The sequence below is a fragment of the Punica granatum genome, chromosome 3 (assembly GCF_007655135.1).
Source record: "Punica granatum isolate Tunisia-2019 chromosome 3, ASM765513v2, whole genome shotgun sequence".
Classification (NCBI taxonomy): Eukaryota; Viridiplantae; Streptophyta; class Magnoliopsida; order Myrtales; family Lythraceae; genus Punica; species Punica granatum.
The window spans coordinates 8307256-8322003 of NC_045129.1; the positions used below are offsets into that span (position 1 = coordinate 8307256).

The 14748-nt window shown below is 36.7% G+C and overlaps 2 protein-coding genes across 2 annotated transcripts; one reads left to right on the forward strand and one right to left on the reverse strand.

Moving 5' to 3' along the window:
* The first annotated feature begins 1 nt into the window (after position 1).
* Positions 2-1396, forward strand: LOC116198588 (putative clathrin assembly protein At4g40080). The gene is made up of 2 exons (XM_031528774.1): positions 2-486; positions 582-1396. The coding sequence occupies exons 1-2, from the start codon at positions 61-63 to the stop codon at positions 1212-1214; spliced, it is 1059 nt and encodes a 352-aa protein (XP_031384634.1). The 5' UTR covers positions 2-60; the 3' UTR covers positions 1215-1396.
* A 4868-nt stretch (positions 1397-6264) lies between these two features.
* Positions 6265-10875, reverse strand: LOC116201644 (protein DETOXIFICATION 27). The gene is made up of 9 exons (XM_031532934.1): positions 10474-10875; positions 10121-10380; positions 9625-9906; positions 9228-9314; positions 8754-8810; positions 7578-7816; positions 7326-7444; positions 7057-7146; positions 6265-6727 (listed from the first exon to the last, which is right to left on the reverse strand). The coding sequence occupies exons 1-9, from the start codon at positions 10759-10761 to the stop codon at positions 6680-6682; spliced, it is 1470 nt and encodes a 489-aa protein (XP_031388794.1). The 5' UTR covers positions 10762-10875; the 3' UTR covers positions 6265-6679.
* Between the last annotated feature and the right edge of the window lie 3873 nt (positions 10876-14748).

Genomic DNA, 14748 nt, shown 5'->3' on the forward strand with positions numbered 1-14748 from the left:
CACGTCGTTCGAAACATCGTTCATCTTCTCCGGTCAGCTCCAACTAATCTCAAGTCTCCGATGGGCCGCCGAGGGGCGACGAGCCTCCAAGACGTAGTGGGGAAGCTCAAGGACAAAGCGTCGCAGAGCAGGGCGGCGCTGAACCCGCTGTCCAAGCCCCACGTGGGGGCCCTCCTGCGGGCCACCACGCACGACCCCTCCGCGCCGCCAGAAGAGAAGCACCTGGCGGCGATCCTCTCCTACGGCCACCGGTCCCGGGCCACAGCGTCGGTCGTCGTCGAGTCCCTCATGGACCGCCTCCAGACAACCGGCGATGCCCCCGTCGCCCTCAAGTGCCTTCTGACCGTCCACCACATCATCTGCCGCGGCACCTTCATCCTCCAGGACCAGCTCTCGGTGTTCCCCGCCGCCGGCGGGAGGAACTACCTGAAGCTCTCTAACTTCCGGGACAGCCGCTCCCCCTTCACTTGGGAGATATCTTCTTGGGTAAGTTCGTTTGATCCAATTCGAGCAAATCGTTAGGATTTCCATTTCTGTGAGCGAATCAATGGAACTTCTGCTGCGAATTTCCTCGCACACAGGTCCGCTGGTACGCTCGGTACGTCGAGAATTTCCTCTCGGCTTCCCGAATCCTTGGGTTCTTCATCGGCTCGAGCTCGAGCATCCTCGAGAAGGAGAAGGTCGAGGAGACCGTCACGGGCCTCCTCAACTCGGACCTCCTCCGGGAGCTTGACTCACTGGTGGGTCTGATCGAGGACGCCTGCAAGATGCCCGACTCGACTCACGTCGAGTCGGCCCGTCTGCTCCGTTGCGTCAAGTCCCTCGCCGCGGAGGACCACATGTCGGTCATGAACGAGGTCGCGGTCCGAATCAGTGAGTTCCGGCAGCGGCTCAGCGTGCTGAGCTTCGGCGAATCGGTCGAGCTGGTCTGCAACCTGAAGAGGCTGGAGGGATGCGAGGAGAAGCTGTCGGCGATCTTCGACCGCAAGGTCCCCACGGAGAGCTTCTGGGAACTGATGCGGGAGGTGAAGTCTAACTTGACCGAACAGGAGGAGAAGATGTCGGCTGCGTTGGATAGGAGAGTGGGGAGGGGGAGTGAGTCGGCTCGGTACGGAGGGCGGCGCGCGGTGAGTTTGGACGAACCGGTGAGGTTCTCGTCGGGCAGGTTACCTCCTCTCCCCATTCCGTCGACTGAGCTGTACCCGTACGGTTGACCAAATGGGCAAACCGGAGTTATGTGTTTTTATTTTACTTTTTATTATTTTAAATTTTACCGTTGACTTATATATATATATATATATTTTTTGCACAGGCATAGATATGTAAAATAAGAAAAACATGGAAATGAAAACTGTTTTGTAGAGATTCATCGACGCAAGGTTTGTTTTCATTTTGATTCTTCTGAGTTTCGACATTGATTTCTCACCCTAAGTTCTCCGAATATTGCCGCAACTTCTCGGGGTCAATTTTAATGGAACATGCCATTTTGGTACGAGTCATTGTTTGGTCCTCTTCTGTTTTCTCTAATTGCAAAACAGGCCGAAGTCCCGACACAATTGTCTCTTTTTTTTTATAATGGGATGATATGGACTAAAGTCCCGGAACTAGTCAATATGGACGGAAGTCTTGGAAAGGCTTTCGGACAATAAATCCGAGAATGATCCCTTGTCTATGTTTACTTGTCTAAACAATATAGAAGTCAATCGAATTCGCACGTTTTCTAAGTGCCGATGATCCTATAAATATCTCGTGTTTACAAATTCAGATAATATCATGGAACTATAGCCGAGACAATATCAAACTTTGGATGGATATTAGAACTTCTAACCACCCAACCTTGCAGGAGAATTGAAATCGTCCCAAATTGGAATTCATGTGAAACTGGCTAAAGCTTTTTTATACAACACTTCTGCCCAACTAAATATATTTGGCAAGGAAAGTAAAATTTCCCGCAATTTCTATAATTTTTTTCTTTTTTAGAATAAGTTGGATTAAGAAAAAAAATATTAAAATAACAAAAAGAGCACCGGCACGTTGGAGTTGCCTTTGACCAAAAACTACGTTTGAAGAATTAGGTTAGTGTTAGCTGAGAGAGAGAGACTTATGTATAAAATATTTATTAATCAGTTACCACATGGTCCACATCTATATATATATATATATATATTAATTCAGACCTCGAGATTGTTTGTGTTCGTAATTTCGTATAACAAAAGCTTTCCATGCGTGGACGGGTGAAATTCTTCTATTCGTGCTCCTCAACTCGTAATCAGCTGTCTTTTCGAGTCTCCCCATTAATATAAATTTAAACCTTTTTTTTCAATATTTCCCCGAGTTTCATGATATATTTACAATTTTATCATATATTACCAATAAGATTTTTACAATTTATATATTCTAGATTAAATTTTTACAATTTATTTACAAATATCAATTAATATTATTATTCCCAAATTTTTAAGTATTTCTAATTTTTTACATTATAAAATTAGTAATATCAATAGTGTCAACAAATGCTTGCACATCGCGCGCGAGTTATATGGCTAGTTAATGTTTAATAAATTATATTGTCATCTAATATAAGAATAATATTTTAGAGAAATATTCTTTTTAGTAGACAATTGTGATAATCTTAAGTGCAAATCAAATGAAGACTATGAATTGGGGAGTCCTGAGGGCAAACTATAGGAAATCAACATTATTTATTTACCTTGCGGAGTCCAATAACTCACAAATTTTAAATGTTAAAAGTTCAAATTTCAAAGTTTTACTCTTTTGAATTTTCCATATTTTCTGCATTCCGATATAATGTTCACATATTATTTGTCAAATCTTACTTCTGATTTTCACCCAAAAAATAATAATAATACTTCTCATTTCTCACGGGCAGTGTGAACTTCTCGTCGTGCTCCGGCAAGTCAACCGACCATGTATTGAATATGAACAAATCATAGACAACTTTTCAAAAGTGAGGTTAAGTTAATATTTGAAATACCTAAACAAAGTAAGAAAATTCAGAATAACAATTACAAATAACATATTTTTCTCAGTTAATAATAATTGAAGCCGGAAAACAGATTCGCATAATTATAATAGAAATATAGATATAGATATGGTATAGTTGCTATTAGATTTTTCGGACTTCGATATTGCGTTGATTATTCCAAAATAGCAACACCCATTTACATAAGGCGGACTGTTCATTTTCCCAATTACAATCTCTTATTACGCTGTGGTCCGTGTTGACAAAATGTTTTATGAGTAATTCTTGCAAGATCTTACCCAACTCAACTTTATTTTTCACTCAATTTAATAATACAATTATTATTTTTTTAACTTTTTTTTAATCTAATTTGAGAATTATACTTTTTTTTCTAATAATTTTTATAATCAATTATTTAATAATAAATTTGCCATCTACTTATATACATTTTAATAATAAATTCTCCATTTACTTTCATATCTATATATACACATCAATATATTTATTAATATTTATAATTATTGTATAAAATTAAGTTGAGTTAAAATGAAACGCAAGCTAAAAAATTTGATTTGATTTTAGGACACCGACATGAAAATGATTATTTGCAATTAGTTGTGCTGTCCTATTGTCTCTTCCCACTATTGACGTGACGGGGCGCCTTCTCTGCCTGCAAATCATTCCCAAATTAACCACTGGTTTAGAATTTATTAACTCACAAGTATAAATAAAGTAGAGAAAAATGAATGCATATCAACTTGTTTTTTTGGTAAAAAACATCCGTAAAATGTTCTGTACCACACCTAAGCTTTTTTACCCATGTTTTTTTTTTTGCCTAAATTTGACCTGCTTAAACTACAAGAAAATTAATGTATCATGCATCCGTTACACCATATAATGTAAACAGATTAACAATATACATATAAAAAATCTTATATATTGTTAATATGTAATCATGCAAATGATAATTATTATACATCATATGAAGCATTATACGACATGAAATATGCAATATTGAGTATCCTTTACTGTTGTACTACATGTATCCTCCCTTCTGACAGCAAGATAGGGCAAATTAAGAGGATCTCTGTTCATTTTACTTACCTTCTCATCCCAATCACATCGAACGTTGACGACATCCAGAATCAAAGTTTTAGTTGCAGTCCTGCCCAAAATCATTCCTCCCCATATTCCCTTCTCAAAGCAAGAAGAGATCGATTAACCCGACATATATATAGTAAAGTGATAATTCAAAGGGCACATCCTTACTATAATATCGCTCTACTAGTAAACTATGTGAAAGAATGACCTTTACCAAAAGAACAATTGAACATGTATATGATTACCATAACACCACGGTAGAAGGCCCAGCCCATTAAAAAGCCCATGGGTACCCCAACGTGATAACAGCAACCCAAGTTTATGTAAGCCACATACGATTGCCACCCCTATATATGAATTTGACAATAAAAAAATTTTCGATTACATGGGAGGCCCGTGAGTCTAATACGATAAAATAGAAATCTTCATAACTAATAAAAGGGTAAGAGTAGTCTCATTGATAATCGAACCTGGAACTTCTTAGTTACCGAATGAGGGCACGCGAAGCTGTCCCGTACCCTCCATATCAGTCAATTTGATGTTGTACCCAAAATAAGTGGTCTGAGTTGGAGGATCAAAAAATAGAAAAGAAGTATTGTCAAGGTGATCACCATCGCTTCAAATGATAATGCACCAGACTGAACATATTAATCACTTCGGATAATAACTATATAGTTCCTATAAGAAGAAAAAATGCTTTGGACAAGTTGCTATCCCTTCTAACTTGTTCATGTTGGAATATCTAGAGGATTTAATTAACTCTACTTGAGCCCATTAAAATTCACACGTCCCGTCCTATGTTCCCAATCAGAAAAGCTAACCGGAGAAAAATTTGTTTTGCTTCTTTCTTTCTTTGGAGTCATTAGTAAAAGCTACAAGAACCTTTTGTCGTGGTCGTGGACCATGTCACTGCTTTGGATCCAGTTGATGCTTGTCCAGCTAGAACAATAGTATATTTTGGGGTGAATTCTCAATCCTAGCTCGTGAATTCCGTCGGCACGATCATTATATATCAGAGCGCACTGATCATGTAGATCATCATTCACGTTGGTCCAAGTATACGTTCTTGTCATGTGGTTTTCTTCCAATCACATTTGATTGAAAGTTAATCGAATTGAAAGTGGGACAATGCATATTAAATTAATCGTCATCTTTATTTACCCCCCCCCCCCCCCCCCCCCCCCCCCCAAAAAAAAATCATCCTTTGTATGCATATATATGTTCCAGGAGGCCGAAGTCGAAGCTGACGGTGACATTCACAGAGAGTGAGAAGGCGGATCGAGTTCAAGGTCGCCGAGGTGGCTGGTGAAGGCCTCTGCGAGGACGAGCATTCATTAGGAGGCAATCCTGCCGAATACAGAGGGCCCAACGATGCGCCATAGCTTCTTCGACTCGATCAGTACCCTTCTTCCGAGGCCTCGCTCTTCGCCCTCCTCTTCAGCACGGGTGACCGGTTTGGGTTTCAACAGTAGGGCAAGCTATGTGGACTCCTCTCTCCACTGGAGTTGATACTTCCCATCTTTTAACCTGTCTTTTTGTTGCTTTGTAAAAGAATGTAGAGATCTCCTAGTCCGTTCATACAAAGAAATAGCTACCTAGCACACACTGATAATGAATGGGCAATTGCATTATCAAAGCGGGATTGGTTTAGGTGATTCAACAAGCGCTTTTTTCTTTTTCTTTTTGCTTTTTAAATAATATTTTGGATTTTAGTCTTATGAACAGAAAATATTAAAAATTAATGAAAGAGTTTTATCCTTTAGAGTCAATCCAGTTTTTGGGTTTCAGTCTTATGAATGGAAAATATCAAAGATTGGAGAGAAATTTTGTCCTTTAGAGTCAATCCGACTTGAACCTGAATTGGTTGGAATTATCGGATCTTCCGATATAAGGTGGTTCACACTAAAAAGCAAAAGAATTGCATGGAGACTCTATTCCTGCTGTGTATTTGTATGGACATGACCACACAGCAAATCAAGGAGAGGATGCCGGCGGGGGAGCCCCACCGGCGAAATTCTCCTCCTCTCTCTCCCTCTCTCTCTCCCCGTGATTGAAGAACCGCAGAGAGTCAAGGAGTCCTTTTTAAGTGTCGGATGGCTAAAAAGCCAAGGAGCAACGTGTTAGTTCAATGTAAAAAACCACGCCATATACAAGCCTTCATCGAAATGCTTTTGATTATAGATCACATAAGCCAACAGTATATTATACTATTTATAACATAGAAATGAAGAGTTCCAATCACGACATATTCCCGACAATTTCATATGATTCGAAGCAAAGAAATCATCTTTTCGGGCAACAACGAAACAAGAATAAGAAATAGGAAATTTTTCGTAATAACAATAGAGAATATACATATCACACGGTTGCTATCTAATTCTCCAATTTCGATGTTGCCCCGAATTTTTCGTTATCATCTGCACCAGCCCCGTATGAGATACGATTGTTTGTTTCCCCGATTACCACCTCGGCTTACGATTCTACATGGTCTGCGTTGATTGAAGGTTCATGAGTTATACTGCAAAATCATTAAGTAAATTAGATTTGATTTGTGGACATTAGCAAGGAAACATCTTGTCAGTGGCGATCTTGCTGTCATTTTATCTCTGACCACTTATTCACGTGCATGCACGCCTTCTCCGCCTGCAAATCATGCCCAAATAAAACGGTAGTTAAGAATTAAATTAGGTTATGTCAAGCGGAAAAGTTTGACTGATTTTTAGTTAATTTCTTTTCTCTTAAGTTTTTCCCTGAAAAGTTACTAGAAGAAAAGTTATTTATGCCATGCATCTGATGTACCACGTGATAATCACAGATAAATCAGTAACTTAATAGTGAAATCCTTAATATGCACATTAGTCGGTGGTGATTATGGATCATAAATTATGCATCATATGATCATATCCTAAAACATATTTAACTGTGTACCGTACGGTATATGCAGCGAACGCATGTTTTTTCCTTTTACTTACCTCCTTATCCCAATCACATCGAATGGTGATGATAGCTAGAATCAAGGTTTGAGTTGCAGTCCCGCCGAAAATCATTCCGGCCCATATTCCCTAAACAAAGCAATAGAAGCGATTGATTAAGCTCCTGTCTATATATAATTAAATTATGATTCAAATGGCACAAACCTGTGATAATTCTAATAAGTCACTGGTGGAAATTGTTTATTATGTGAAATAATGATTTACCCAAAAATAACGTTCGTTAATGTAATTTGATTATGCATACTCACCATGACGCCTAGATTGAAGGCCCAGCCCATTAAGAAGCCCATGGGAACCCCAATGAGATAATAGCAGCCCAAGTTTATGTAGGCCACATATGATTGCCACCCCGATCCAACTGCCACCCCTATCAATTTGTACATCAAATTAAATTTAACTCGACGAATCTCATATATGTCCTTCAAAGTGGAGGAAGCATCAAAATCCAAGCAAACCCTTATTTGACAAGCGAAGAGGACACGGGACTAAGTGGTTGTTACCCGATAGAACTGGCTGAACACTGTTGAGTAGGATGGTGAAGGCCAGGAGTATTGACAGTTCGTTCACTGCGTGAAGCACGACTTCGCTCGAGGAGAATATGAGCCCGAGCTCGTTGTGGAAGAACATGATGAGCACCCAGAAGAAAACTCCAATAACAACCGATGTTTCCACTGCAACTATGGTCGCGAACTTAGCGCCTTTCCCATTCCCGGCACCGAGCTCATTTGCAACTCGTACCCTGCATATGAGTCCATTTTACTCGATGTATATAAAGTATGTAATAACAAGTAGATATTTTTATTTAACATGTTGGCACTGGAGTACTTAATTAAGGAGTTTGATTTATATAAAATTGGGAAACGGACGTCTTCTTTCTTCTCTTTGGAAGCTACATGAACTTCTTGTCTTGCACCAAATGTCACTATACTCGGGTCTAGTTGATGCCAACAACATTTACTACATCTACCGATGAATAATCAATCCAAGGGGCAATTCTTGTTCTAGAGATTGAATATTCAGCTGGGACCCGTACGAAACGTTATTTTCATTGTACGAAATATTATCCACCAAGTATGAAAATATTTCGTACAAAACATTAGTCAATTAATTCGTACATACAATGGACTGATTATTTTGCACAAAATATTATTCTCCTTCTTCAAGTACGATAACATTTCTTAGGAGACGCAGCAATTGAATACGTCACTGGCCAAGAATTTCCCATCACTCCAAATGTATACTAGTCGGGCACGGTTAAAGCTATCTAGCATTGATTTAACATCCTCCCACTAATCAACTACGCACGGTACGTATGCTTTTTTTTGATCAAATTTATCATATACTTTTTTTTGTCAAATTTATCACATAGTTTACTTTTTACATCAAATCTATCACGACGTTATCTTTTCCGTCGACATCTAACGGCCATGCTGACATGGCAAGTGGAGAGATAATGGGTCACACTTGCCACGTGAATGTCACGTCAGCACGGCCGTTAGATGTCGACGAAAGAGATAACGCCGGGATAGATTTGATACAAAAAATAAACCATGAAATAGATTTGACAAAAAAAGCATATAATAGATTTGACAAAACGATTAAATCATGTGTCATTTTAGATAAATTTCCCATTAAAAAATGAAATTGAAGATAGGCGAGAATGTTATATTACGTACCCTACGCCAGCAAAGAATGCAAATGGAATCATCAGCTCCCACCCATTGATCGTCATGCTGCACGTACATTATCCAGATAAGACAAAACAAAAGCAGTCCCACAAATTTCAGTCCACAAATCAGACCAAGCTAACTTATGAAAACAGTAGACAATAATAAACCAGTGATTGTGGAAATTTAGGAGACGGAATCAAACAAAAAAAAAAAAACAAACAAACAAACAAACGATGAAATTGTCGACAAGTATTCTAGTCTTTTCGAGGAAAGGCGGCAGCCATAGAATATGATATTTGAAAATGATCGATAGGCTACTGGTAATGAACTAAATGACAAAATAATCATCGTAATCAATACCCAGAAAAAAAATGATGATCATAAACGGTATATCAAAACTATACATGATTTAGGCGATGTGAGCTAGAAAATGAAGCATCAAAACTTGGGGAAAAAAATTAACGATTGTGCAGTATTTACCATATCGACAAAGCATCCACGGCTATTTCTGCATTCTTCAGATTTCCGGTCATCAGAACCAGTACTCGGTAGTACCAGTTCTCCAAGCTGCCCACGTATTATATGTCACTTCTATTAGCAACTAGTTGCAATCTGTATTGCTACCAATTACATCCAACAAATATCCTCGATTAATCCCCTGGTCTATTTCATTCATTAGATCTGATAAAAGTTATATGAAGCATGGATTGGCACGTAAGTTGTTATACAACAGTTAAGTCGTTTACGGTTTCCAAATCGATCGATGATAAGGATCAGTGGGTTTTCCAATTGCTCACTTTTATAACCCTAGTCTCTTCTCGGATCCGATTCTACTCCGACAGCATAGAGAAACTAGGGGGAGAGGGAGAGAAAGTACCATAACATGATCCCAGAAGCAGCGGAGAGCTTAACAAACTCCCACAATCCGGCTAAAGCTTCCAAGGAGAAGCCTGTCCAAGTGAGGGGGCACCCGCCAAAGACGGTGTAGCCCAGGAGGCCAAACACCAGCACCCACCATGAGAAGTTGAGGGTCACGGCGGTTCCCACCACCCCGAGCTGGAGCTGGTACACGAAGAGCCAGCTCACGGCGACGTGCACTAGAAGGGCCAATAGGGATACCCATGCTATCGCGGCCGTCTTCAACTGGCTCTGCAGAAACCTGTTAACAAGAAATGTCAATGGAAAATTAAACAATTCGTTTTGAGATGCCAAGAGAACTGATTCTTCTTTTAGTTTCTATATACAAAAAAAGATGCCTAAACACATCCTACAATATAAGAAAACAAAAGCTAAAGATTATAGTTTGATAACCGAATTACATACGAGATATCCAATCATATATATGTCGTTCGTGTTAATATTGCGTGAAGAACCTTTGTAGGGGGAATTGGAATGCGAAGCTGAAGTGGAGAGGGATGAGCCACGAGGAGACGAGCCCCGAAAGGTCCGCCAAGTCATCGGCCTGCCCGAGGAGCTTAAGGAATGGGGAAGCAAATGTGTAGAGAGGCAAGAGGAGGACACAACATGCGAAGAGCACGATCCACGAACGCTGCATATACACTCCCAGCATGTAGTACTTCTTCGCCCCAAAGGCTTGGCCACAAAGGGTTTCTAGAGCACTGGCCATTCCTAGCTGATGAAGAAACCAACCAATATAATTAGAACCAAATCAGGAAAAAAAAGAATGGATAGTGGGGCGAGAGATTCTTAATCTGTTTGCGCGTACCAGGAGTCCGAAGTCGAACCCGACGATAACGTTCACGGAGATGGAGATGGCGGCAAGCTCAAGATCACCGAGGTGGCCAGCGAAGGCCTGGGTGATGACGAGCATCGAGTATGATGCGATTCGGCTGAATATCGAGGGCCCAACTATGTGCCATAGCTTCTTCGACTCGATCAGGACTCTTCTTCCGAGGCTTTGCTCTTCTTCCTCCTCTTCTGCGGCGGCGACTGGCCCGGGTTTCCACAGGAGGGGAAGCTTTGCCTCCTCTTCTCTGGAGGCGGTACTCGGCATCTTAATTTAAACCTGCCTGTTATTTGTTGGTCCGCAAATTAATGTATATCTCTGGTCTGTCGATAGAAAGAAAGATCACAGGAAGATAGGAAGAGGGAATTGCATAGAGACGATTGGCGTTGTATATATACGGGCACGTACACAGTTGCTCCCAAGGGACCACATTTCTCGTGAAGAGAAGGAAGGCAGGCAGGCACAACAGAACAAAGGCGTTTTTTTTTTAGCGTGAATCATGATATCTAGAAGTCCAATTAGGCTCTGACTAATCCAGTCCAGCTGAGTCGGCCAACTAAGGGATAAAGTTCTCTTAACGTGAATTTTTTGCATTTATAAGTACTCGAACCCGAGACTTTGCTTAAACAAAACAAGTACCGAACCGCTTGAACCAATCCGCGCTAATCATTTGTTTATATTTTTTGATTTGATATAAACGTTAGTTACTGACGTGAAGAAATTTTGAACCGTTTAGGCCCCGTTTGAATTGTTAAACTAATTTTAGAATCATGATTTTGATTTTAACTCAACACACTATACAACAAAAATACACGTTTCCCAAGTCAAATTTATAATACTATCTCATTTGTCTTTTTCCACAATCAAAATCAAAATCAAAATCAAAATCATGATTCTAAAATCACACTAACAATTCAAACGCAGTCTCAAACTCTTCACAAGTATCGGGCCTTAATAATTGTTTGCTTTGATTTGGATTAACCAAGGCCAGATTCTTAACCAATAAAGTGTTGATTAAGTGGTAAACAACTTTAAATTCAAATTTTCGTAAGGAGAAAAACATGACTTCGAGTCCGAGGAAGCATATCTTTTGGAAGGAAAAATAATCTTTAATGCGCTCTTCCGAAATTATCAGAGCAGTGTTTTTCACAATTTTTTAAAAATAATTCTCACGAATTTAAATGTAAAGTAAGATTACCCAAAAAAAAGGTTAAAAAATGAGATATTTTGAATCTTTTTATCCATAATTGGAATATATCAATTTAGTTAATATATTGGGAACATTTAAATTTTAATTAAGTAGGTTCCATTTAGACGGAGGATAATTTAGGAGATTCTTCTTGAAATGAAATAGAAAATTATGAGGTACCAAATTCTCGAATTTCTAATTTTCGGTCACGTTGTTGGGGCCATCATACCTCGCCTTTTCTCTTAACAACTTACAGATTTATCTTAGTGCATTTGGTCTTCCGCTCCCAATTCATCCAAAAATAAAAAGAAAACTACTTCGCAATCGTGGCTCTACGTGAATGTTCTTTTTTTTTAAAAAGACTTTATTAGGTGCTTCAGGCCTCTCATTTGCTTTTGTGGTCTCCTTTTCTTTTTAGGGTTTTCATATAATATATAACTAGCAATTTCACCCGCGAATGACGCAAAAGTGGTATACTTGGCGGAAAATTTTATAATTTATTATACGAAATCTTTAAAAATATTGATTAGTTTATAATTGTAGAATTAATTCTTTGATAATCGTCAAAATAATGATGAATAAAGAATGTCAAATTCATCAAATTAGATTTTCTCTATTAAATACTTTTATTTACTATTCACTTAAAAAGCATTAATTTATGATTTTATAAATAAAATTAGTAAAATCACATGAATAAAATTATTTTAACTAAAGTAATTAATTAATACCTTTTAGTTTTTTTTAAAACTCTTAATTTTCAACATCTAAATTGTAGAAGATATTGGCATTTATATCCTTTATACAATAATAAATTACTCATAGAATTTAAATGTTTCAATTTTAGGTAAATTTAGTAAAAAGAGAGACTAAATTCATTCCATTCATTTAATGAACTTTTAAATAAATAAACCCTTTTAACATCATTTTTAATTTCTAAGTATATTTAATATAACATAGAACTTGTAATGATTTTTTAATATTACAAACCACCTTACAATTTCAATTATGTAAGTAATTACTTATGTGAAAGATTTTACAAAAATATTTTATTATCCTTTTTAAATTGAAAAACCCTATTACCATTAAATAAATAAAAGAGAGACTAAGATTTATTGCGTTCATTTAATGAACTTTTAAAATAAATAAATTCTCTTAGCATCATTTTTAATTTCTAAGTACAGTTAATATTAATATAGAACTTGTAATAGCTTTTTAATATTCCAAATCTCCTTACAATTTTAATTATGTAAGTACTTACTTGTGTAAAAAATTTTAGAAACATATTATCCTATCCCTTTTAAATTGAAAAATCCTATTACAGTTAAATAAATATTGGAGAGACTAAAATTTATTCCATTCATTTAATGAACTTTTGAATGAACAAATTCTTTTAGCATCATTTTTAATTTCTAAGTATATTTAACATTAACATAGAAGTTGTAATAGTTTTTTAATATTCCAAACTTCCTTACAATTTCAATTATGTAAGTAATTACTTGTGTGACAAATTTTAGAAAAATATTTTCTCCATTTTTTCAAACTAAAAAATTCTATTACAGTTTTAAGAATATAATTAAGTATTTGTAGAATTGAAAACTGGAAAAGAAAATAATTTTAATTTATAGAATTCCAAAAGATATATTTATTACTAAATTGTACGAACCCTTAGATCAATTCATTTGTATTATTTTTTCATATTTTTAAGTGTATTTAATATTGGTATAGAAAGTTTTGAAAGTTCATAGACATTTCTTGTAAACCTAATTTTACTTGTTAAACTGAGAATTGAAAAATGGAAATAATTTTAGTGAATTAAATAGATATAAATATATCGCCCCTATAAATCAATTTATTATTATTAATGCATTAAATAAGGTAGAGAATATTAGTGAAATTTGGCTAAATAGAGAGTTGAGGGCTTGACACATGGCACAACCTCATTAAACTCTTTTTTTTCATTTCGCTATTATATATTATATATAGACTAGTCATGCGTTTGCAGATTTTATTTTTAGTTGATTTTCTTGAGTTCATGAAATTTATAATGCCAAAAAAAAATTTAAAATATAACTTGGGGTTGTTTCATTAATTATTATCTTTAAATAAATTGTAAAATTTTTCTTGGGAACATCCGATAAAATTATAAAAATTATAGAATTTTGAAAAAAAATCGAAAAAAAGTCTTAGTAAAAATTAATAGGGAGACTTGAAAAGATGTACAATCACAATTCTTATGTGGAAGGCTCAATCCGTGAGAGTAGCCCAATTGATATATATATAGATTGCAAGACGATAGGGGAGGATTAATATTGTTGATCCGAATTTGTCATCCTTAACCCCTCATTTCCCGGCTCTTCATGTATACATTGCTCACATTAATTAACCAACAACATTAATTACCTCATAAAATATCCAGATAGATGATGTTAATTAAACTGTAATATTAATTTAATCCATGTGCAACTTAAGATTTAATTATTATTTAACATAAAATATATAAGAAAGTATGAGATAGTCGAAACGTTCACTATAATATGTCAATTTGCTTATAAACTAAACATCGATCTTTCACCAAAAAACTACAGGCTATGAATTATATGGCATATCTCTTTGGAGGATTTAGCATTTTTGCAGTCTATATATTGCTAATTAAATTGGGGTGATGCTACAGCGATTATCACTCGAAAACAACTATTGTGATTATTTTATTCTCAACCGTCAAATTCTCTAACATAAAATCATGACCGTGCGAGTATCCTATATTTTTTATCTTAAAACTTCACCCCTAATATTTTGACTATTTATAATTTTGGTCACATATCTTGTCATTTATGGTTCTGCTGGGATTTAATTTGGTTAATGCTGAATTAGTATTCTCTTTATTGGATGTCTGTCGAAATTTTCGAGTTAAGGTTCTTAATTGAGGAGAAAGCTTCCTCAATTTCGGTTGGATTGACCCTCAGATCAATGATTCATTCTGTCCTTTCATTTGATTATCCATTCATATAATCTGACTGATTTTCGACAAATTTGAGGAGGATGAATTGAATTTTACGGATAATGGC

Coding starts and splice junctions, on each gene's coding strand:
- LOC116198588 (XM_031528774.1), top strand. CDS start 61: ATGGGCCGCCGAGGGGCGACGAGCCTCCAAGACGTAGTGGGGAAGCTC. Junction 487..581: donor CTTGGGAGATATCTTCTTGG/GTAAGTTCGTTT, acceptor CCTCGCACACAG/GTCCGCTGGTACGCTCGGTA.
- LOC116201644 (XM_031532934.1), bottom strand. CDS start 10,761: ATGCCGAGTACCGCCTCCAGAGAAGAGGAGGCAAAGCTTCCCCTCCTG. Junction 8,811..9,227: donor GTGGATGCTTTGTCGATATG/GTAAATACTGCA, acceptor ATGTACGTGCAG/CATGACGATCAATGGGTGGG. Junction 7,817..8,753: donor GCATTCTTTGCTGGCGTAGG/GTACGTAATATA, acceptor ACTCATATGCAG/GGTACGAGTTGCAAATGAGC.